The 25,200-nt window shown below is 34.4% G+C and overlaps 1 protein-coding gene across 1 annotated transcript in view; it reads right to left on the bottom strand.

Annotated features, from left to right (window-relative positions):
- Nucleotides 1–19,999: 19,999 nt before the first annotated feature.
- The window catches only part of LOC128993576 (protein RCC2 homolog), a 68,373-nt gene continuing 63,172 nt past the window's right edge, over nucleotides 20,000–25,200 (bottom strand). The window contains exon 9 of the mRNA XM_054417553.1: nucleotides 20,000–20,632. Coding sequence (XP_054273528.1) covers nucleotides 20,462–20,632 — 171 coding nt within the window. The 3' untranslated portion in view covers nucleotides 20,000–20,461. The remainder of the gene's footprint in view (nucleotides 20,633–25,200) is intronic.

Genomic DNA, 25,200 nt, shown 5'->3' with positions numbered 1-25,200 from the left:
TATATATATATATACGTCCGTGAACGCGATAACTTGAGTAATTTTTGTCCGATGTTGATGAAATTTGGTTTGAAGGTGTAAAGCAGGATAAACTTGAATGAGTTCACGGACCAGCACGATCGGACCATGGGAACGGGGCTTTACGGGGGGTTTTATGGGGTAAAAATAGGTTTTTCTCACTTTTGACCCTCAAAACACAAAATTTCCCGATTTCTCTTTAGACCTTTATAAAGAGCTTAAAAAACAAATAATTTAGTATATAAAAGTATTTTTGTTCGATTATTAGTAACGGAGAAAATTTTAAAAATTGTAAATTTAAAATTCCCATGTTATTCTTATGGAGAATATTGTCAAATGTTGTGCTTTGCTTGTTTATGGATATATTTTGATTAAACTTGGCAAATTTATTTATTTTGTACTAAGCTATCAATATTTTACTCAAAAACACACTTTATTAGTTTCCTTGTAGCAGCAAACCTAGGTACTCGTTAAACCTAATGTTATTAAAATATATTTAACTGAAAATCAATTCAGACAAATGGAAATTCGCTTAGTCGGCTGGTTTGCTGCGGCGGGGGTATTATAAATTCACAAAAGCTGTGTTAACTAGTTAACCCCCTAGTTAATATGACCTCTAGACATATTCCATCCCCATGTAAAATTTGTAGCCAGTTATTTAACCAAAATCATCGTAGTTGATGTGAGCCACCGACAGATTGTGCTGATCTAAATTCCTGATTTCTGTCGAGTAAAGAATCTTTTATATGCTCAATTAAAACTAATGGAATTACTTATTGTGAGCTATAGCAACTGTTATGATCCATAAACTTTAGTCCAGGCGCTGAGGGGGTTTGAGCATGCATAAAAGTGTAACGAAATTTGACTTTTGATTGTTGCTATGGGTACCTAGTAGATGAAGAAAATCGATGTTGTCGCATTTCTAGGTGGTTAATAACATGGGGGGGAGGGGCGAAGTTGGGGGGCCGCCGCGCACAAAATAGCTTATATCTCGAGAACCAAAAGTCATATGAATACGTTAGACATGTCAAACTGTGCAGAAAAACGCATTCTACAAATAGATTATCTAGTAGTTTCACGGAAATTGACAAAAAGTTACTAAAAATTATATTTTTTAAATTTACGATAAGTATAATCAGGAGTATAATGGTTTTTGTTGTTGTTTAGAACCACTAATTTTTTAATTGACAACTTTTGAGAGTAGTACACAATAGGTAAATAGTACTTCTGTATAATGAAACTATTGCGGTACATAACTTAACAGCTATACAATCCTCAGATCCAATAAACATAACACAAACAAAGGCGCAAAACGCGTCGCGGTCATTGTTCCTGCTGCCGTAACTATTAATGGAGAGTACAGTTCAAGCTGAGACTTATATTATACTTTTAGAAAGATGGAGATTCTGAGGATCCATTTTCATATATGTAAAATAGTATTGAGCGACTATTATGTAGCGGGAAATATAGTATTTAAAAGAAGAGAGTTCAAAATATATTTTGGTGGTGGATCGTTTCCATCACCATCTGAAACTGCAATAAATTCCCTACAATTTATATATCTCCGAATCTGAGGTTGGTTATATAGTTATTTGTGCAACTAGTGAGAAAAGTGAGCAATTATTGTACTTTGAACTCGAGTTGCACATTATACTTTTCCTACAGTTACCCCCTATAAAAAAGTAATTTCTGGCCATATGGCCATATCAAAATTCCATGTATGTTTTTATAAAGCCATATATGGTTTTTTATGGCCATATATGGAAGCAGATATGGCCAGATGTGGTTGTATCCATATATGGGGGTGTCCATATATGGTCATATATGTAGTCTATATATGGAATTATTGGCCATATATGGCCATACATGTTTTCTATATATGAAATGATTGTCCATATATGGCCATAAATATCCTCCAATATGGAATTATTGTCTATATATGGCCATATATGACTCCCAGGTATGGAATTAAATTACTCATATAAGGAATAATAATTTTCCATTTATGCTCATGTATAAATGAGTTTTTGACAATAACTGGAATTATTATAAGGAATTGTTGCCACATTTGGGTTTTGTAACTGGAATCCCAAACACTTCTTATAATATATATAATATTTTTGTTGCTCTCGCAAGCACAAACTACTGAACTGATTGAGTTGAAATGTGGTACAGTAAGGGGGCAGATAATATAGGCATTTCTCCTTTAAAGTAATTAGTAGTAAAGTAATAAAGTGTCCAGATTTGAACCCAGATGACAAAATCCTGTACATACATCTATTGTACAATTTTATTATAACGCAACAAAATCTTTAAACTGACGTATAATTTTAAAATTGTAAGTGTAGTGTCCTAAATAAGGAGAATATTATATTAATAATTAATTAATTGTACCTTTGCTATTAAACAGCCGCAAATATCAATGTCACGTAGTTAGGCTATTTTAATGATAACATTCTTCAAATGACGTAAAATGTCTAAGAAAATCTTGTTTTACGAGACCACATACAGCTTCTCTTATTCGTAATGGGTTTTGTTGAGTGAACTGACATGAAGCGGTTGTGATGTAGTGGCTAAAGGGGCCGACTCCCACGCTGGAGTCCCGGGTTCGAATCCTAAATGGCTGATAGAAAATTTTGTTTTGAAATTTTCGTATAAAAAAATTTTATCATGGTTTTAATGCATAGTTTATACCATTTGATGTAAAAATATGTTTAATTTTTATTTTTTTATTATTTTTTTTTATTTAAAGATTTTCATATATGGGGGATTCCATATATGATCATATCTGGTTATACTTGGTCCAAAACCAAATATAACCAGATACAAAAAATTTTATATGGCCATATATAAACTTTTTCATATAAAACAAATAAATTGGTGAAGAAACATAACCTATTTTTACACAGAAGTGAACTTTTAATTGAGCGGAGCGAGCGAAGCGAGCGAAGCTCTTATACGTCGACTCTTATGCATTTCGTAATACGCAAACTCCTCCTAGACGGCTAAATCAATCGTTTTCAAATCTTATGGTGATAAAAACCATATCGGTGAGTGCCAACATCTATATGGCGTTAAAATATTCTCTCAGGAATCCGCCCCACTGGGTCTCAAAGTTTCAATGTAATCCTTATGGAAGCAGTATTTGACACATAAACAAAGACATGATCACTGTTAACTTTGAAAACAGTGCATAAAGAAATAGCTGATAGCATTATTCCACAGATATTAGAACAGAAACGGTATGGATCATAAATATAATTAAATGACGACACTGACTTGAGGTCCATGACATAAGAAGTGGTGAAGGAAGTAGTAAAGGAAAGCAGTCTGGAGTGTGGAAACTGTTTATGACGATTAGATAAAGGTATCTGCAATCCTAAAATGCTATGGGAAGGGAGGAAATCAGGCCCACGACGTAGGAAGTAGGGATGGAAGTAGTCAAGGCGAGCTGTCCAGAGTGTGGGATCTGTTTATGACCAATATATTAAGGTATCTGCAATCCAATGGTGCTTAGGAAAGAGGGAAAGAGGTCAGTGACGTAGGAAGTGGTGAAGGGAGTAGTCAAGGCGAGCTGTCTGGAGTGTGGGAACTGTTTATGACAATTATATTAAGGTATCTGCAATCCAATGATGCTTAGGAAAGGGAGGGAAACAGGTCGTGACGTAGGAAACGGTGAAGGAAGTAGTAAAGGCGAGCTGTCTGGAGTGTGGGGACTGTTTATGACGATTAGGTTAAGGTATCTGCAATTCAATAATGCTAAGGAAAGGGAGGGAAACAGGTCCTTGACGTAGGAAGTGGTGAAGGAAGTTGTCAAGGCGAGCCGTCTGGAGTGTGGGAATTGTTTATGACGATTAGATTAAGGGATCTGCAATCATCATATACTATGCTATGGGAAGGGAGGAAAACAGGTCCAAGACGTAGAAAGTGGTGAAGGAAGTAGTCAAGGGGAGCTGTACGGAGTGTATGATCTGTTTATGACCAATATATTAAGGTATCTGCCATCCAATGATGCTTAGAAAAGGGAGGGTAACAGGTCCGTGACGTAGGAAGTGGTGAAGAAAGGGGGATGCGGAATACTATCCCCCGGAAAACTACCCCCCCAGGTGAAACGTGACGTCACAAAATCTCCTAACTAACCAATATGGAAGCCGTGTCCGCGACTGGAATACTACCCCCCCTAGACAAACCATGCTATGTAATTTTATAATTTTAATTCGAGTAATTCCGTTGGATAATAGAAAAGGCATGTGGTGAATATAAAACAGATTTTCCAAATGTTACAACAAGTTTGGTTGGTTAGGTTAGGTTAGATTAGAACTGTTTGACAACTAAATTTGAGTGTCCGTGACTGGAAAACTGCCCCCCGGTCTCTGACGTCAATATGACGTAGGAACCTGCTTGGGGGGGTAGTTTTCCGGGGGGCAGTCTTCCGGCGACCCGAAGAAAGTAGTCAAGGCGAGCTGTCTGGAGTGTGGGAACTGTTTATGACGATTAGATTAAGGTATCTGCAATCCAATAATGCTAAGGAAAGGTAGGGAAACAGGTCCGTGACGTAGTAAGTGGTGAAGGAAGTTGTCAAGGCGAGCCGTCTGGAATGTGGGAACTGTTTATGACGATTAGATAAAGGGATCTGCAATCCTAAAATGCTACGGGAAAGGAGGAAAACATGTCCGAGAAGTAGGAAGTGGTGAAGGAAGTAGTCAAGGCAAGCTGTCCGGAGTGTGGGAACTGTTTATGACGATTAGATTAAGGGATCTACAATCCTAAAATGCTATGGGAAGGAAGGAAAACAGGTCCGAGACGTAGGAAGTGGTGAAGGAAGTAGTAAGATGAGCAGTGTGGGGTGTGGGAACTGGAAACCGTTTTTAGTTGTTAGATTAATGTATCTGCAATGCTGAAATGCTATGAGAAGGAATGGAAGCATGCCCACGACATAGGATATCTTTAATCCTAAAATGCTATGAGAAGCGAAGGTAACAGGCCCCACGACGTAGGAAGGGGTGAAGGAATTAGTAAAGGCTGGCAGTGCACCCAAGTAGCACACATCGTTGGCCCAACGTTGGGAAATGGTCGGCACGGTTGGGAAATGGTTGGCAGAAATTTTAACTGCCAAGAAGAAACTGGTATTCGTTGGCCCTACAGAGGAAAGAATCGTTGGGCCTTCGTTGGGTATTCGTTGGGTTTAAGTATAAAACATTCTAAAACGAATTTGAACAAATTGATTTATTTAAAAGTACATAAATGTTATGGCAGCAGAATATAAGACAAATATTGTAAAAATTTGGATCAATAATGAATGTATTCAGATGATGTTGTGATACTAGATACAGTGGGGAACACCTGCTTAACATATAATAATTATTACCGGTATAATTTTTTTTTAAATATTCTTTAACTTATTTAAGCAAGTGTTTAATAGTTATAGAGAAAAGATTAATTAATTATATAACAATCAATTATAACAGTAGCCTACTATTCTAATGGTAATTAAATAATCTATATTCAAATACTAGTATCCTCTCCAACTACCAGAAAAACAATTCAGCTACTTGAGGCCTAAACAGAATCATTATTATACTGTAGCATAAAAAATATTTTAAGTATTAATTGTGACCATTGCACCTGTCGGCTACTCTTCACCACTTGAAAACACTCTAAATCAACAAGCACAGTTAGGTCAGAGGTAAGGCGTGAGGCTCACATGTCGAAGGTACCGGGTTCGAGACCCGTCCTGGCCAAAAAATTTTTATTTCATTTTACTTTCAAAATAAGTTTTTATCAACTATTTAATCAATTTACTCAACTCATAATTATGCTTTGCTTACAAAATCTTTATTATTTTGTGTTTTTTATGTTTATGCCCAATATGGGATGGTTGGCCCTTCCGCAAAAATTGGTTGGTTGGCCAACCGTAAGACTGAGTGCCAAAACATACCGTTGGCCAACGATCGACAGAAACGTTGGGCCAACGATTTGCCAACGATTTTTGCTACTTGGGCAGAGTGGGAGGACCTTTTGGGCAGTTAGATAGATGTATCTCAGTATCTGTAATACTTAAATGCTATGAGAAGGGATGGAAACAGGTCTATGACGTAGGAAATGGTGAAGGAAGTAAGGCTAGCAGGGCAGAGCGTGGGAACTTTCTGTGGCAATTACATTCATGTCAATCTATATATTTGATATTGTAAAAAAAAAACAATTATCTTACTGAGTATATTAAGATAGTTGGCTTGTGGCTTGTAAGTTATGTTTTAGTAGTTCCGAAGATCTCAGCTTTGAGAGAATGCCATATACTTTGTGTTTTCGCTTATATAATCACCATCACATGAAGTCCTCTTATGCAGTTACTGAATGAGCCAAAATGGTAGAATTCGAAACTGTAAGGGTTGATTTCTGGATTATCACTAGCTGGAACTGTAACGCCCTATTTGAGAAAAAGCTAATGACCATCCCAGAGGTTTTAAACTTGAAATGTAAATGCAGGCCTCCGAAAAGGCCTAAAATGACATCTCTGTGTTTTTACTCCCCTTCACTATAAACAATGTGTAGCCAAACTAATTACCCTATTATTTATATCCACACAAATGTTGTCTTCACTTAAAACTGTAGGTTAAAATGATTATGAAGCACGCACGAATTGATACATATTTCTATACATATGCAATCGTTCGTGGGGTCTCATAGCTTATAATGTCATAGCTTATAATCGTGAATTTGTTCCATAGCTTATAATGTTGAAAATGTGGCATAGCTTATAATCAGTTATAAGCTATGCAACACTTTCACGAAAAATTATAAGCTATGCCACAATTTCTCTAAAACGTTATAAAGTATGACACATTTTCAGTTTCACAACGTATAATGGTCAAATAGTGGCGCAGCTTATAATTCCGATTCTGTTCTATAGCTTATAATCCTGATTTTGAGTTATACCTTATAATTCTGATTTTGGGACATAGCTTATAATTGAGGAGAATGTTGCATTGTGGGAATGGCATCAGCTGCTCCCTTCAGTCAGGTCTACCATATATACGATATTTTATGACGATCGTGAAGACAGCTATCGCCAGCTAACGGCGGGCGGAGAATTCCATACCCCCACCACCCATTCTCTGTACAGTCTAATAAAACGGAAATAGACCTCAAATTTATTAAAAATTTTAAAACCTTTTTTTAACAATATAACACATAATGTAGCGTTTTCCAGCACATATTAACGATTTAAATGGGTTTAAATGGGTTAAATGGGGAAATACTTGAATGCATAACAAATAAAAAAAATATATAGGCCTAAATAAAATGTTAGTTATTTTGAGCTAGAAGTCCAGCTAACGAATTGGCGCTTAGCGTACAGACAACTTTCGACGGATAATAAAATTATGTTCCTTATCAATTCCCAAACTTTTATTGCTGAAATTATTTAAGGTACATGTAATCTAAAAGTGTACATATGTTATAACAAAATAAAAGTGGTGGAAAATAGGTTAAAGTTCCCCTAACCATTTACTTACCATTCAATCTGTAGAACTCACTCAACTTTCGACGGATAATAAAATAATGTTCCTTATCAATTCCCCAACTTTTTATTGCTGAAATTAGTAGAGGTACATGTAACCTTAAAGTGGACATATGTTATAACAAAATAAAAGTGGTGGAAAATAGGTTAAAGTTACCCTAACCATTTCCATACTGCGTACGCTGAAAAATCCAGTCAAATTTCGACAGATAATAAAATTATGTTCCTTATCGATTCCCAAACTTTTTATTGCTGAAATTAGTATAGGTTCATGTAACCTAAAAGTGTACATATGTTATAACAAAATAAAAGTGGTGGAAAATAGGTTAAAGTTACCCTAACCATTTCCAAACCGCGTACGCTGAAAAATCCAGTCAACTTTCGACGGATAAAAAAATAATTTTCCTTATCAATTCCCAAACTTTTTATTGCTGAAATTATTTGAGGTACATGTAATCTAAAAGTGTACATATGTTATAACAAAATAAAAGTGGTGGAAAATAGGTTAAAGTTCCCCTAACCATTTACTTACCATTCAATCTGTAGAACTCACTCAACTTTCGACGGATAATAAAACTATGTTCCTTATTAATTCCTAAACTTTTTATTGCTGAAACTATTTGAGGTACATGTAATCTAAAAGTGTACATATGTTATAACAAAATAAAAGTGGTGGAAAATAGGTTAAAGTTACCCTATCCAATTCCATACCGCGTACGCTGAAAAATCCAGTCAACTTTCGACGGATAATAAAATTATGTTCCTTATCAATTCCCAAACTTTTTATTGCTGAAATTAGTTGAGGTACGTGTAATTTAAAAGTGTACATATGTTATAACAAAATAAAAGTGGTGGAAAATAGGTTAAAGTTACCCTAATCATTTCAATACCGCGTACGCTTAAAAATCCAGTCAACATTCGACGGATAATAAAATTATGTTCCTTATCAATTCCCAAACTTTTTTTTGCTGAAATTAGTAGAGGTACATGTAACCTTAAAGTGGACATATGTTATAACAAAATAAAAGTGGTGGAAAATAGGTTAAAGTTCACCTAATCATTTCAATACCGCGTACGCTGAAAAATCCAGTCAACTTTCGACGGATAATATAATAATGTTCCTTATCAATTCCCAAACTTTTTATTGCTGAAATTAGTTGAGGTACGTGTAATTTAAAAGTGTACATATGTTATAACAAAATAAAAGTGGTAGAAAATAGGTTAAAGTTCCCCTAACCATTTACTTACCATTCAATCTGTAGAACTCACTCAACTTTCGACGGATAATAAAATAATGTTCCTTATCAATTCCCCAACTTTTTATTGCTGAAATTAGTAGAGGTACATGTAACCTTAAAGTGGACATATGTTATAACAAAATAAAAGTGGTGGAAAATAGGTTAAAGTTACCCTAACCATTTCCATACTGCGTACGCTGAAAAATCCAGTCAATTTTCAACAGATAATAAAATTATGTTCCTTATCAATTCCCAAACTTTTTATTGCTGAAATTATTTGAGGTACATGTAATCTAAAAGTGTACATATGTTATAACAAAATAAAAGTGGTGGAAAATAGGTTAAAGTTCCCCTAACCATTTACTTACCATTCAATCTGTAGAACTCACTCAACTTTCGACGGATAGTAAAACTATGTTCCTTATCAACTTTATTTTTAAGCGTACGCGGTATGGACATATCCAGCTTCCGTGGGATTTTTTGTGAAGCAAATGTGTGACTATGTGGAATCTCTTTATTATATGTCACATAATGGTGTAGTACCGGGTGTTTACCCTCAAATTGCGGGGTTTGGTTTTTATGACGTCGTAAATCCAAGATTGCCGCCATGTGTGACATCTATTCATTAAATTAATAATAATAACTCTTTTCAGTGTAAAATAATCGAATTTTAATTTACACCATTGAATTCAGCTAAAAAAATCAAACAATTTGGTGTTTTGAATCATTGCTCTATGACCATTGGTTACCGAGATATTGAAGGCGGAAAACACAGAACATTGTCCCCATGTTATCCTTATGGGGAAAAAATAAAATTGTATATCTAGCTTATTACTCAGCATATCTTAATAATAATTGGTATGTAGCTTCATTTAATAGAGATCTACTTGATTATGGCCTAAAATACCCCATTTTTACATTTCCGTGGCAGCAAACCTGCATACTAACTTCCAATGTTATTCTTATGGACAATTTTTTGCATGCTTGTTCATGAACATACTTTGAGAAATGATAATATGTGGCTGATTTTAATTATTTATTGAAGCATTTGTAATTCGTTGAGTATAAAGGTCTGCTGCTACGGGTAGGTCTGCTATAAACAAATTATAGGTAGGGCCTATTAGAAAATAAAATGAATTAGACTATAGTTGTGAGGCATATGTAATTTTGTAGGATTTTGAATTAAGCAATTGTATGATTGTTGGCGATTGATAGGTAATGACATGTAGAGCCGTGTACTACCGAGTATTTTGTCTGAAAGTGTGGCCAAGCTGGTGTTTTCGGCCGCCATCTTGGATCCGCCATATTGGATGTTAATAACTTTTTTATACAATGCTAGTGTTGTGACACATCATTATGAACTAAATTTTCACGCTGATTTCAATGCTGAAATATGTTTTTCCGCTCAGGTTACTACGTCATAGTGACGTCAGCCCACTAACGTTTTGCCCAGGGGGTAAAATTCCAGGTGGATATAATTCCGGCGACCCTATTTGCCTTCAGCCAAATAAGTGCTTGCTGTAGTTTTTCACGTCGAACTTTGAAACCGATATGGCCAAAGCCGCCTTGACGTTGGACAATGATGACTTTTAAGTTTTCGGGCAGTGTAGGTAAGACAGATGCTATTTCATTAATCTTGCTCAACATTAATGATGTTACCTTTGTAGTGAAACTGGCCATTCTGACCATTTGCTTGTACTTTGTAAATGCGCATAGCGGGATGTACTCGTGCAATCAAAATTTGTTCTACAATCGTCAGGTCAGTTAATTCGTTCGGGACACTTGACACATCCATATTATTTAACGCCGACAACGCGAACAAATCGGTGTGTATCTAATTCTTGTTGGAATTGATTAGCTAACTGCTTATCACTATCAGCTTCTTCCGCCACTGCTTCATCTGGTTCTTCTTGTTCACGACGCCTTGTTCTCTTACAATATTTGCTTTATTGGTGCGACGACCAATATTACGACGTGGCCTTTGAGGCATGCTCAAAACAAATAATAATAGCAAAACTGTTTCTTCCATTGATAAACTGTTACATTCCAACTTTAACCTAGGATGAAAGTAAACATTGAAATGTAAACAAAACCGTTACAAACAATTAACATATGTTTATCTTATTTAAAGGAAACGAGATAAACCCATGTGTCATAAACCCAATATAATTTTTCTTTCAACTTACATTAAATTAACAAGCGAAATTGCGTGACCCGTAAAATAAAATCCAGAAGGAAATTTGCAAATATTTTTTACCTAAACATTGTGCTCAGTATTGTTAAGCTGTTGGCCAAATTTCATATCAATTGGTCAAGCCATTACATTCTGATGCTCTTACAAAGAAGTTACAAAGTGAAGGAAAGTGAGCTCCGCTCGCTTCGCTCAATTATATTGAATTTGAAGCAATTTTGTTACAAAAAGTTATAGGTTATTATATATTTACATGAAATAAGGTTATTTGAAAATGTTCTATATTATAATGTATTGAATCAATTACCTATTGGTCTGTTTGGCCATATATTATACAAGGTTTGATAAAGGGAGATGGATTGACATATTGATAAAAATAAAAACATATGGTAAAAATTAAATTATTCTATTGAAACCATTTGTGAAAATACTAAATTGTTACAGCAGTATCCTTATATATAATACGTGAAGGCGATTTATACGAAACACTACTCCTCCGTTAATAATGGACGGATTTTTACAAACGACGTGTCAAAATAAAGTATTTTTTGTGTAGACGCCCCCTTTCACCAATTCCTGTAATAAAAGTCCTCGGGCTTTGCCCCACAGGCCATCAAAGTTGGAGTTTCTCCCATAAGATTAACATGGGGGAATCTAAATATTTAATTGGAAACTTTCTCCCCACTAATTTGAGAGAACGGCTGGCGGGCGTAGAAACTTGGTAGAGGTGTCCAAAGAAAGGTCTTGGTCTGTAGATGAGTTATCAAAAGAAAAACTAAGAAAAATCCCTTAGGAATCTGCCCCAGAAGTCTTTAAAGATCCCTCCACAGAGTTGTTTACATTTTGGCCATGTGAATAATACTTTTTAATGAAACAGCTGTTCATTTTTAAATTGTATTTCAAACAACACATATTTATTGGGAGTTACTGAATTCTACCAAATAAGTATTTGCAATGTTATTTTCTGATTTTCAAATTGATTTTCTTCTTTATAATGTCATGTTTTGCAATATAACGTTCCATCACGAAATCAGTGGAGAATCCTTTTATCACATCAATTCTTAAATTAGGCCTATTTCTTATTGAACTATATTATATCTATTGTACGGTTGGTGTCTGCCTTTTTCACCACTTTTGCCTACATTTTATCATATTATTTTACACATATCAAATATTTATGTAGAAATATTTCCTCTTATCGTGTCTAATAAAATCCAAACATAGAAACCTTGCCTAAAATGGTACCCATCTTGAAAAATTATTTGCACCTGCCTATATCCTGACTTTGGCGCACTGGTTTGGTAACATTATTGAAAATAACACGACATTTTGGCTGTAAAATATAGTACAAAGAGAAAATACTATCTAAGCAGCTACTAATGACAGAAAAGTCACATTCCTTTTAAACTAGATCACATAATCCTTTATAAGATACGTTGATTAACAATGTAAACGTCAATACGTAACAGCCAATTTACATTATTTTTGCTATTTGGAAATGTCCCATTGCTATGTCATTTGCATTATTTGTTGCCAATGAAGCCGCCAAGACCATATGAACTAGGAGGCCCCTGACAGTTCAAGAATAAAAGCCAACTTCACTTCAAGTATTCCACTACACCTAACATTCCGTAGAGAGATTATGACAACTTTATGCTATTGATAAGGCAGAGGCAACTAACTGACATCCACCATGTCAAGGAATTCCAGCTTTAACAGTAACCCCACAATCAATTTCTCAAAACTATGCAAGAGGGTTTTATTCAATGGCACAGAAGTACGATATGAACTGATGCGACGTGACGGAGGAAAAATCAAACTTACACTGTAACGGATATATACCTCCCTTTGTAGTTAGAATATGTCTTCCCAAAAAATATTTTCTTTTGAAATTAAATCATATTATACTGATGAAATCACGGAAGTGTTTAACTACTAAAGATCCACAAATGCGATTTTAATACTTTGGTTTTTCCTAAGGAAGAGATACCATATAACATACTAATAATAACTCCTATGACGTACGGTATGGGGAATATTTTATTCATTAAATGATCAACCAAATTTGGCAACGAAAGCAATTAATATCATTATTGTTTTTACACTTTTTACTCTTTAAGCAATGCTAATTGCTCAAAATATGTATATTTCACCCAATTTATCGCAGTTAGACGAATTAACGTAAGCCTTAAAAGTAACCGTCGATTTCGACGGGTTTGGGGTTTCACCTTGTAACATTTATTTACTGTTGATGCAATAAATTTATTTCTCACACAACAATTAAATACAATTTGGTAATTAAAATAGTTTGGTAGTTTTTTTTATAATTTTATTTTTATGCGTATTTAAAAAAAAACAAAAAAACAAAAAAACATTGATATTTCTACGTAAGGAATCATATTTTACACAACCTTATAACATTTGGATAATATGGATAAAAACATTATTTTTATGATTTTTGCGGGTTGATTTAGACATTTCTAATTTGCATAATCCAAAAATTTGCAAACCTCTTTGCTACTACGCCTAAAAGCATTGCTGAAAAATATACAGGGTGAGTTTTAAATGAGTTCCCCCCCCCCCTACTTTTTTATATCAACTCCAGACCACGTCAGATCATTGTAGAGTAGTAAGTACTTCATTTTGACTGGGTATAAATTTTTGACCGCCATCTTGGATCCGCCATATTGGATACAAAGTTTTTTTTCCAAATGTAAAGGTAGGGTTGTGACCCATTATTCCAAACTAGAATTTTACGCTGATTACAATGCCGCAAATAGTTTAAAAAAAATCTTGATCCGTTCTAAAGTTACAAGGACTTTTTATAACTTTATTTTTAGCCCATTTTAACATTGTGCATTTACAAACTAAGACCATAATCTAAAAATAGTGCTAGATAAAGATAAGTATACACCACCATTCATTGTCGACCTATTTTCACTTGGTTATGACGGATGTATTTTCTTCGGCCGCCATCTTGGATCCACCATCTTGAAATGTGACAAATTAATTTAAATATGAAGGTGTGTTGTGACCCATCATTTTCAACAACTTTTTTATGTTGAACTCAATGCCGCAATCCGTTTTTGGTTATCAAGCTTTCTTGATGAAATATTAAAATTATCTTATTTAAAATTTCAATAATTCAAAAACCAAACATGCAAATGAAAAACTGTGTGCGGCATTGAGTTCAGTATAAAAAGTAGTTCAAAATGATGTGTCACAACACCACCTTCATATTTAAATTAATTTGTCACATTTCAAAATTACGGACCAAGATGGCGGCCGAAAAAATACATCCGTCATAACCAAGTGAAAATAAGTCGACAATGAATGGTGGTGTATACTTATCTTTATCTAGCACTCACTATTTTGAGATTTTGGTCTTAGTTTCTAAATGCACAATGTTAAAATCGGCTAAAAATAAAGTTATAGTCCTTATAACTTTAGAACGAATCAAGATTTTTAAAAACTAATTGTGGCATTGTAATCAGCGTAAAATTCTTGTTTGGAATAATGGGTCACAACCCTACCTTTACATTTGAAAAAAAACTTTGTATCCAAGATAGCGGCCAAAAATTTATACCCAGTCAAAATGAAGTACTTACTACTCTACAATGATCTGACGTGGTCCGGAGTTGATATCTTAAGAAATGTAGAAAAAAGTAGGGGGGGAACTCATTTAAAAATCACCCTGTATATTTTTATATTATTATATTCTACATTTATCACTGAAACATAATATAAAATAGATATCTACTTATATGGGCATGTAACTGTTCTCTGGTGAATTATATGGTACCACAAAAGGGCCAAAATATAACCACCACTGGTACCCAAATAGGGTCAAGGATTGAGAGATAAGAAGTAAAATTATAATGCTTCGAACTTCAACTAATCAGCTGTTCAAGTCAATTTAATTGTTAATGATTGGTGCGATGATTCGTTGCATTACTGTCAGAGACAATGTGGGGTAAAGAAAAAATAACCTCTCTTTTTAAGTTTTGAGTAGTGGTTTTTGGTAATTAAAATACTGTCGCAGGTTAATTAATGCACACAACTCACGTAAATAGTGTTAACGACACTCGTAGAAGTTTTTAAGGCACTCGCCAAGGCTTGTATTTAACATTTTCTACTCGTATCGTTTACACTACCTTTACGCGATCGCCGAAACAGCTGTTGCACCAATTGTGTAGCCTGGTCAGGTGATGGAAACGTTCAACTACCAAAATTTGTTTGAACTCTCTTCTTTTTCAAACTATATTTCTCGCTACATAATAGTCCCTCAATACTATTTTATAAATATGAAAATGAATCCTCAGAATCTCCATCTTTCTAAAAGTATAATATAAGTCTCAGCTTGAACTGTACTCGCCATTAATAGTTACGGCAGCAGGAACAATGACCGCGACGCGTTTTGCGCCTTTGTTTGTGTTATGTTTATTGGATCTGAGGATTGTATAGCTGTTAGGTTATGTACCGCAATAGTTTCATTATACAGAAGTACTATTTACCTATAGTGTACTACTCTCAAAAGATGTCAATTAAAAAATTAATGGTTCTAAACAAAAACAAAAACCATTATACTCCTGATTATACTTATCGTAAATTTAAAAAATATAATTTTTAGTAACTTCTTGTCAATTTCCGTGAAACTACTACATAATCTATTTGTAGAATGCATTTTTCTGCACAGTTTGACATGTCTAACGTATTCATATGACTTTTGGTTCTCGAGATATAAGCTATTTTGTGCGCGGCGGCCCCCCAACTTCACCCCCTCCCCCCCATGTTATTAACCACCTAGAAATGCGACAACATCGATTTTCTTTATCTACTAGGTACCCATAGCAACAATCAAAAGTCAAATTTCGTTATACTTTTATGCATGCTCAAACCCCCTCAGCGCCTCGACTAACATGGGAAACTCTAGAGCCGCTGGGGCGGAGCCCGAAGGGATTTTTGAGGTAAGAATATGTCTATATGTCTATTGACTTTTGTCTAATGCATTTGTTGTAAATGTTGAAGGACAATAAAATGTTTCTGATTTCTGATTCTGATTTCTATATGTTAATCGGGAAGGTGAGCTATCATCATACCAAATTTTAACACAATCCGACCAGTAGTTAATGCGTGATTGAACTTCAAACAAACAAATGAACAAACCAACACACAAACTTTCACATTTATAATATTAAGTATGATTGGTTGAAATTACAATAGATATGGGGAAAGGTGGCCGTGTATGGGGCCGTCCAAATATTACGAAATACGAACCGTAACGATTTTTTCGTTATTTTCAACCCCTGGCCCCTGTGGCGCTGCATAACGCAAGCCTACCACCCCCTATTCCTCGCTGACGAATAGTTTTCTTCAAGTTTGAAATATTGTTAACGTTTTCTCCTGAAGTAAAAGAATTGTTTTAAAATTGGCTTTGTATTATATTTTATAATTTTTAATCAATAAACACAAATACTTTAAGAACAAACTTTAGTTTATCTGAACTCAATATCTTAACAGAGTACAAACGTGATTTAAAAAACAGCAATCATTTGAACAATTCTTGTGTAATGTTTAGCATCTTTTTACTGTAGCACTTATAAAAAAATAGATTACGGTAATTTAACAGAACAAAATTCAGATTTATCGTATTTGCCATAGTATTCAACCGAGGGTGACCGAATCCTTTCTTTCATGTTCTCTTTAACTGTTAACTGGAAGATCAGAGCTATAGGAAGGAGTATTGGTAAGACTATAACCAAGACTTTTTGAACTAGAATATCAGTTCCAGACAAACAAAACGAGAAACAAACAATAAAAGCAATTTAAACTATAAGATGTAAAATATTTATAACAATTAGTTGGACTGTTTCTTAAATAATTTTATCATTTTGGGTTATACTTCAGATTTTTTTTCATTTGAATCAAAATTTTTGCTTTCAACAAATTTACTAAGACATTAACAGTTAAAACATTTAAAATTCCTTGTTGGCATTGGTCATCTTATCTTTACCAATACCTTCATTGTATACAAAGCAAATTATATCACAGTCTTTAAAACTTAATCTAGTCAAGCAAAATGTCAACTATTGATCTGTAGTGTAAAGTGTTCTGTGTTCCTTAGCGATTGGCTGGTTTAAGACAAATTTTATCAAGCTATGACTTAACCCTTAATCCTAAACCTTAACAACTAACCCTTAAGACTTAGGGTAACTTAATCCTTAAGAATAGAGGTGATAGTATTATATTCTGCTACAAGGCCGGAAAGTGTTTACATTACAAGCATGATAGTTCCCATACCCTACTGATTTGCTGAGCATGGGAATGATGGGATTTTATATGAGTACCTGTGAGAGTGAATGGTAAATTTACCGTACTCAAGGGACATTAGAGGTCCCTTTCTGTTAACGGACTTTCTCATCAACAAAGGGTACAGAAACCAGCTGTTTACTATCCTGTGTGTTGAACAATGATGAAGAAATGGATTGTATTAAAACTATTAAAAGAAATTCAAGCGATGGGATGCATAAACAAAATTATAGATATGACTGTTATGAGTTTACCATGAGTTTGTCCAAGGACTTATAGAAATTCACAGTAAAAGGTCACATAATGCTAATAGAAGTAATAAATTTCAAAACCAAATTCATTGAATTTTTAATTTTTTACTTTTAAGAAGTCCCTCTCTAAACATCTTCTCAGAAAAGCAGGCTAAACTCTTATCCCATTCCAAAAATCCTCTTTGGAGTAGAAAACCTAGGCTACTACCCATTTAAAAAAAAATTAACAATCTTGTGAAACCTTCAAACAACGGATGCTTTAAACATAATACCCTACATGGATTCGAAATTGATGAGGGACAGGATGAGTCAACTAAATTGAACAATTTAAAAAATCAATCTTAATTTATTTTTAGAACATTACATGTATTTGAATTAGTAAAACTAACCCTACGCTTTTAAGTACTACATATAGACTTATATAAAAATAATACACGACTTATAATAAACAGAGCTTTGTACTTTTGAAAACATGGTAGGTTTTATAACTTGTCTTGAAGAGTTCCAGGTTTTAGATCAAATTATGAGAAACAAATGTTATCTAAGTAATTTATAGTATGTTTTATTGCTTTTGGTGAAAGAAAATGTTAGAAACCTACAACAAATGTGATCATCAGATGCTTTTATTTGGATACGCATTATATAAATTACACCAGTTTGTTGGCATTGTGTACATTTCTTTACCTTGTAATGCCCTCTTGTATCTTGCATAGTACAAGACATGCTAACCAACCTTATTCTAAAACTCTACGACACCTGCACTATCTCACTATTATCTCTTTCCACTGAAACAGTTTTATTTAACAAATATATTTTTAGTGAAACTGATAAATGCTAGTAAAAATAATGAAGTTTCTTTCAATGTTAAGTCAACAATGTTTCAAAAAATAAAAACATATGTATATCAGTCTCTGAGTTTAAAGACTTAGGTCTACCTTATGCTTAAATACAGTGCGATGCAGTTTAAACGGTCGTAATTTTATCAAATAAATACTTAGACCCTAGCACAACCCGAATCACAGTGCAATGGCAATCACACATTTAAGTCTATTCAACAACAATATTAACAGATTCAGTTTCAAGGCATTTCTCAAGTGTTACGGCTGATACTCATGTTTTCAAAATACACTTCAAGCGATACAATTGTATAACAATTATACAAATTGTTTTCAAAATGAAAACATAGAAAAGAGAATAGTGAAAGTCATACCTAAAACCTAATTGACGTCTCTGCTAGATTAAGGAAATGGAAAACTTGTGGCCACTACAAATTTTGATATTTTTCTTAAAAGGAGTTATTTAAAAAACACGAACAACCTATACAGCTTGTGGCACCTAAGCTGGCACTTGGCCTAGCGCGGGCAGTGTAGGCGGGAGGAGGGTGGAGGTAGGGAAAAGACCGGACTGCAAACATTTCCGCTGCTTCACGGGGTTGACTCCACTTGTGTTATGTACTTGAGCACCTTCTATGGGTCGCGAGGACAGTTGATGCAACCCGCATTACGGGACATAATGTTTTTAAAATAGGTACTAGTAGTGATCGGCCAAGTGCCAGCTTAGATGTCACGAGCTGTACACTGGTTGATGTTTGAAAATTTAGATATTACAGTAAACTTTGTATTAAAAAATTTAGCATTTCAAAATTGTAGAGCAAAATAGTTTTAAGTGAAAATTAGATGTAATAGGCCTATACTTAAATTTACAAGTTTCAATAAATGAAGATAAAAGAAAACGTTTCACAACCAAGGAGGGGAAAACACCACTTGTGTTCCTTTATTGTAAATTTTTTTTTTAACGTACATCATACAAAGTTTACTGCATCATCTATCTATCCATAATAAACTAATTATTGTATGTGTTACTAAAAAAGTTGTTCAAGCAAACTAATAGAAACCTGTGTAAAATATCAGTCTTATTGCATAAGCTAGTCTTAATTGTTTATTACACTGTAAAAACATATTTGTTACTCGCTCAAATAATACTTTGGAACTGATTTGTTCAATACGTAAAAAGAGCCCTGGTTGGATAAGTCAACAATAGATAAGAATATTATTTAAGAGTCGGTTAGGTACCTATTACTTTAAAAATAAATGCATACTTCTATTTTGTTTGTGACTTTCTTAACAGGACAGATAAAATATCACGAAAACAAAACAATGGATGATTTCTTATAACTTTAGTGGTTGTTAATAATTACCATAACAATTATTCCTTGGTTCAGATTCAATACTGATTGAAATAGTACTATTTTAAGGAACACAATTTCCACTTTCTCCCCCATAGGTTAATTTTTTTTCATAACAATATACAAGTATGATATTTATTATTTGGGCCGAGGAGGAGATAGTCTATCAATATCTGATAAGGTTTATTTCCTAGGTTATTGAATGTAATATGTTTTAGAAATTTCATTTGTTAATTTAATGAGTGCTGACCTGGTTATACTTAAGTATCACAGATTCACAGGTATATGTTGAAGTATAAAATGGATATTGTATTATTTTTTTAAATCATTAACAAGGATAGTGGTTTTAAAAACCAACAAAGTTCAAGAGCTCAATCTGGTATCACTTCTTTTAAAACTACTGTAGGCCCTTATGAAACTGGTGGTAAACATGGAAAACATAAATTTTGAAACATGTAATAATCGTATACAAACATCTTTACTGCCTTATAACAGGCAACACCATAGTTTTCAACTATTATATAGAAACAAAAATAGCAAAAGTAAACCCTGTAAATAAATACACAAACCTGTTAAATTACCATGAAAAGCGAACAGGGAACGGAAAAATCAACATGAATGACATCGAGAGAGAAACATGAACCGTTCCATGCATTACATTTAGTGATCACAGTGAGGTTCCAGCAGAGGTCTTAAATATCCCAACACATAAGAAAATAAAGTAAATGAACGACGGCACATTGAGCAGAGTTACGGTTCGTAGTCGGGCAGATCGTTGATTTTATCTTTCTCTGCCTCGCTCTCGTCTCTGGCCAACAACAGAGTGTGATGCATCCCACAAGCTACTTGCTCCACGTACAATCCGTCTAGAGCCTTCACCTCCATGGCAGTGGTAGTGGACTTGCGTGTGGGTCCATGTCCCTGTCCAACAACAGTTATCACTTATATGAATCCAGAAGAAATTTACACAAGTTACAATAGGGCTGATTTACCCAAAATCCATTTCTAAATTTAAATTTGACTCCATTGAAAACATATCTCTCCCTGCCCCCCCCCCCCCCATAGGGCCATTTCCAACCGTTGACAAACTCTTGGATAGTCACAGTTACTCATAAATACCCCAAGCGAATTTCCACCAACCCAATTCGACTTTTACCTAAATGTTTTTTTTTTACATGTCTGATTTATTTCCTATTCAAGTAACATTATGATTAGCAAGTACCTAGGTTTGCTGCTACGGGGAATGTGGTATCAAACTTTTGTGGTGTGTTGTGATCAAGAAATGTCATTGGGAGGAGAGACCACGAAGGCTGTCCAAGGCAATTCCGGACCTGTTCCATCATTATTCTTAGCTAGGGTGGGGCTTTGGAAAGGGCCAGTTTTAGTAGCAGGAACTAGGTTTTACAATTTAGCAACCAATGGCAGCACTTGATGATGCAGGTTGGTGTACAGTCAGAATAAGAATAACTATCATTTATTGACATAAACACCAAATGCAATACATTAAGTGACTAAATTTCTTGGTTTTATTGTTATGGGGGAGCAAGCTGGTCTAGTGGCAAAGGGCGGGGTCGCATAATCCCACCAATCACCAATGGGTTTTATCTAAGTAATATTGTTGCAACCCCTAGGCTGAAGTAATGAGAAAAGAAAAAGGTTTTGGGCTAACGCCTAGCATCCCAGAATGTGAAGGTGAAAAATATATACATTGTATTTTAAGGTTCAGATAGTTTGGCAAACCAAACTAGAGCAGAGACTCTAATGGTGAGACTCTTGACTGACTGTGAAGAATGAACCAAAGAAATAATTAATAAATAAAAAGGTGTGAAATCAATTATTCCATCACCATAATTTATTCCCGACAAACTCTTGTTAGAAAAAAAATCAGTGATGTGTCAATTCTTTGTTACAAGCCTCTGGACAGTTATTTTCTCAAAGAATTCATCTCCACCCATCTCCATAATCATGCTATATTTAGGGGAGGGCGAGTACTCGACTGTCGAGTAATTACTCGAGTAGTTGGCAATACTCGACAGTCGAGTCGAGTAGTTAAAGATACTCGTGACTCGAGTCGAGTAGTAGACGTTAAGCCGATTTCGTTATTTTCATTGATATTTGATAAATAAATAGTAAGAAAGGAAAAAGTTTGAGTTTTATTTAATCGCTTAACCCCTTTAAATATTGACATACTAGGCCTACTAATAATCGGCAACCTAGACATCGCTTGCGTCATCCATTTCACTGGCAGCGACAGCGCCGACAGCTGAGCTGACACTGGGTGATGTGATAGGCATTGGTGTAGGTGTAGGTGTAGGTGTGCGATGCATCGAATCCCGATTCGATCCAGCATGCATCAAAATCCCGATGCATCGATTACGTCACGATACAGCTCTACTAGTAAAAAGGGATGATTCGATTATCGTCATCGATACCACCGATACTTGGACATTGGTATCGGCACCAAGACTCGATTGTCAAAAGTCGATTCCGATGATACCGACATCCGACAGGGATAAATATTTTATTTTAACATTTATTTACTGTATAGCTACAGTATTAGTTTTGTCATCACGGTTAACAATTTTCATAGCCAACTTAGAAACTATCTAGTTCAAAACAGCGACGGTGCCGGTGACATTGTTTAGCTTCAGCATTGCACAACACAATCTACGAATCTACATTTCAAGATGTCAGACTCAACTCAAGAGACAACCGGCGCGCGAATGTCCTGCCAACACGAAATTAATTATACTAAACAATGTCTGTATCAATAAGTCAGAGATTTAGATGTATTATTTTTATTTGTAGTACAAAATAAATAACCTAAACACGCCGAAATTTTCAGTTTAATAATCCCTGCATTATACGCATCATTAGAAAAATTATATTCAACAATTCAACCATTAAACTTTAACATCGTCGTATGGTTAGGCTTGCTTTATATTGCACCAAAAAGTAGATCCATATTTGATCTGTACTATCTACCTGATTAAAGAGTTTAGTGAAGTTTTTAGTGCTACTATAACATAATGTATTTATTGAAAAATATTATAAGCCTTAGTCCGTGTCGATTTTGTAATGTTAAAACGATTGGTGAATGTTGACAATAAAAGTATGTAACAACAGTTCTCATTGGTCAGGAGGCGTCAGTGCACTACCATGTCAGCCAATCGACTTTCGTGTTTCAATGGAGCAAATGACGATTGCTTTGACATCGTTTAGTGTTTTATTGTGGGTGGAAAGGGTATCGATAAATATCGTGATTCGAGATCCGATATGTAGGACGTGTTTGTTTATAAATAATGAGTATTTAATAAGTATAAAAAACTAGGTTACAGACAGGTTCAAAACTTCGATTGTTCCGATCCATTGTTGACACCCCTACACGGAGGTTATAGTGACGTCGTGCATAAGGGCCAGGCAGGCCGGTTCACAGTGAATCCACTCTGCCGAACCTTGTTCTTGGTATAATCGGGAACATAGTCAAACACTTTTGTTACTAAATAAAACTATGAAATGTTTGTTAAAAGCACTCTTTTGGTCTTTTGGAGATTTTAGTCCCAAAACATAATCTTTATTGTAGGCTAAAAGTAAAACCTATCTATTGCCATACTTTTCTCCACAGACGTCGACTTAGGCTATTATGCAATGTCTTTAAAAAATACCAGGGTTTCAGTCAAAATACTTTTGTAAACATTGACAATGTGCTGTTTTAGCACAGTTCATTAATTGACCACAATCGTTTTTACTCACTAGAGAAAAGACTCTCCTTACAAAATGTATTTGTAGGCCAAGATGTTTGTAATTTTTTAAGTATAACTGCAATTGCTTTTAAAAAGAAATACAAAAACTGACAAATGACTTAGATTAATACTTAAAAAGTTAAGCCTATTTATAAATTAGAGGAAACTTTATTAGATCTCATCATAGTCAAATTCAAACATTTACAGTATTTCAAAATAATTAACACTCTTGTGTAATGGAAATCTGCAAGCGACTGAGGCCGAGGGTGAGGGAGGGCATGTGAACCAGGCTTTAGAACAAGGGCAGATTCTGCCAAACTTTCTCTTTTCCTCCCCCATGTCCCGTTAGACGGTGGGTGGGGTGGGGCTTCACACAATAAACAGTTCATTCATTCACAGTAGAGAAGAGTTTTTGTGGCAGTTGACGTATGTCTGTTGTCTGCTCTTCAAGTTCACACATCTGGACTTCTTTAAAACAATAATTATAAGTGATAATCTTTATTAAAAATAAGTGAAAAACTTTTGACATTTTCAAGGAAAAAAAGTTGGGAAATAATAGTGTTAAAAATTTTGTTTGATTAGTTATTCTGTATTTCAAAAATATCCTCATTTATGATTATGTTTTCAGCTAGACTTGGTGACTTTTTCATAGTTAAACAAATTTTGAAGATATATAATTAGTGAGAAAATGTCATTATATAGGAAATTAGTTTATACTCACTTGGGGGAAAAAACTTACCTTACAAAGAGTATATGTAGACCAAGATGTAGGCTAGGTACGTAATTAAAAAAAAAATTATAAACTAATGAGTTAACTAAGACAATTTCATGGAATTTCAAATAAATACAAAAACTGAGAAATGACTTAGATAAATACTTATAAGCCTATTTATAAATTAGAGGAAACTTTACCTATTAGATCTCATGCTTTAGTCAAATTCAAACATTTACAGTAGGCCTATTTTAAAATAAACACTTAGTTCCATATTTTTGCATTTTTTTTTTTTGCAATTAATAATACACCTTTAACACAAAAATATAAGTTTGATACACATAGGCCTACATAATGTGTTTTTTATATGGTATAAAAGTTTTTAACCAGGTCTATTTTTGCTGGTGAATTGAGAAATGCTTTGTTCGTAAAAATGAAGATGGAATATATGTAAAATAAAATTGTTGATTTTCTCGTGAACTACTCGACTCTCGAGTATTAGGGCTAATTACTCGACTCGACTCAAAAAAACACTACTCGCCCATCCCTAGCTATATAACCAAATAATTTAAGCTTAAAGCTCTAAAACTACAGTTTACCAGGGCTGTGCAAATAGTTCAAAAAACCAATAGAATTCAAATCATTTTAGAGATTTAATTAGAATCAGAGTTAATCTGTCTTTGGATTGTTTGTTTTAAAATTTACGTAGGATATTGCCTAAGTTGCAATGGGTCAAAATTGGATAGCTGACACTAAAAACTACTAGTGTACTCTGATTTGCTGTTACCTGGTTCATGTTAGCAACCTGACCATGGTATTAACTTAGTGTTAGGCAGGCTTTAGGCTTAGGTCACATTTGAACCGTGTTTTAGCTATCAGTAAACTTAACCTCAGTATGAGTTAGTTTACTTGTCATAGTCATATGGATTTAGGCTTATGCAGGGAAATAACATTGAGAATAGGCCTATGTTTTAGACTGCACAAATTGGTAACCCATCACAAAAAATTTTAGGTGGACCTAGATTTGACTTGAT

Source organism: Macrosteles quadrilineatus, unplaced genomic scaffold (genome assembly GCF_028750875.1).
Source record: "Macrosteles quadrilineatus isolate MER2022 unplaced genomic scaffold, UCM_ALF_1.0 Scaffold_4__1_contigs__length_99947679, whole genome shotgun sequence".
Lineage (NCBI taxonomy): Eukaryota > Metazoa > Arthropoda > Insecta > Hemiptera > Cicadellidae > Macrosteles > Macrosteles quadrilineatus.
This window is presented reverse-complemented; position numbering and strand designations above follow the sequence as displayed.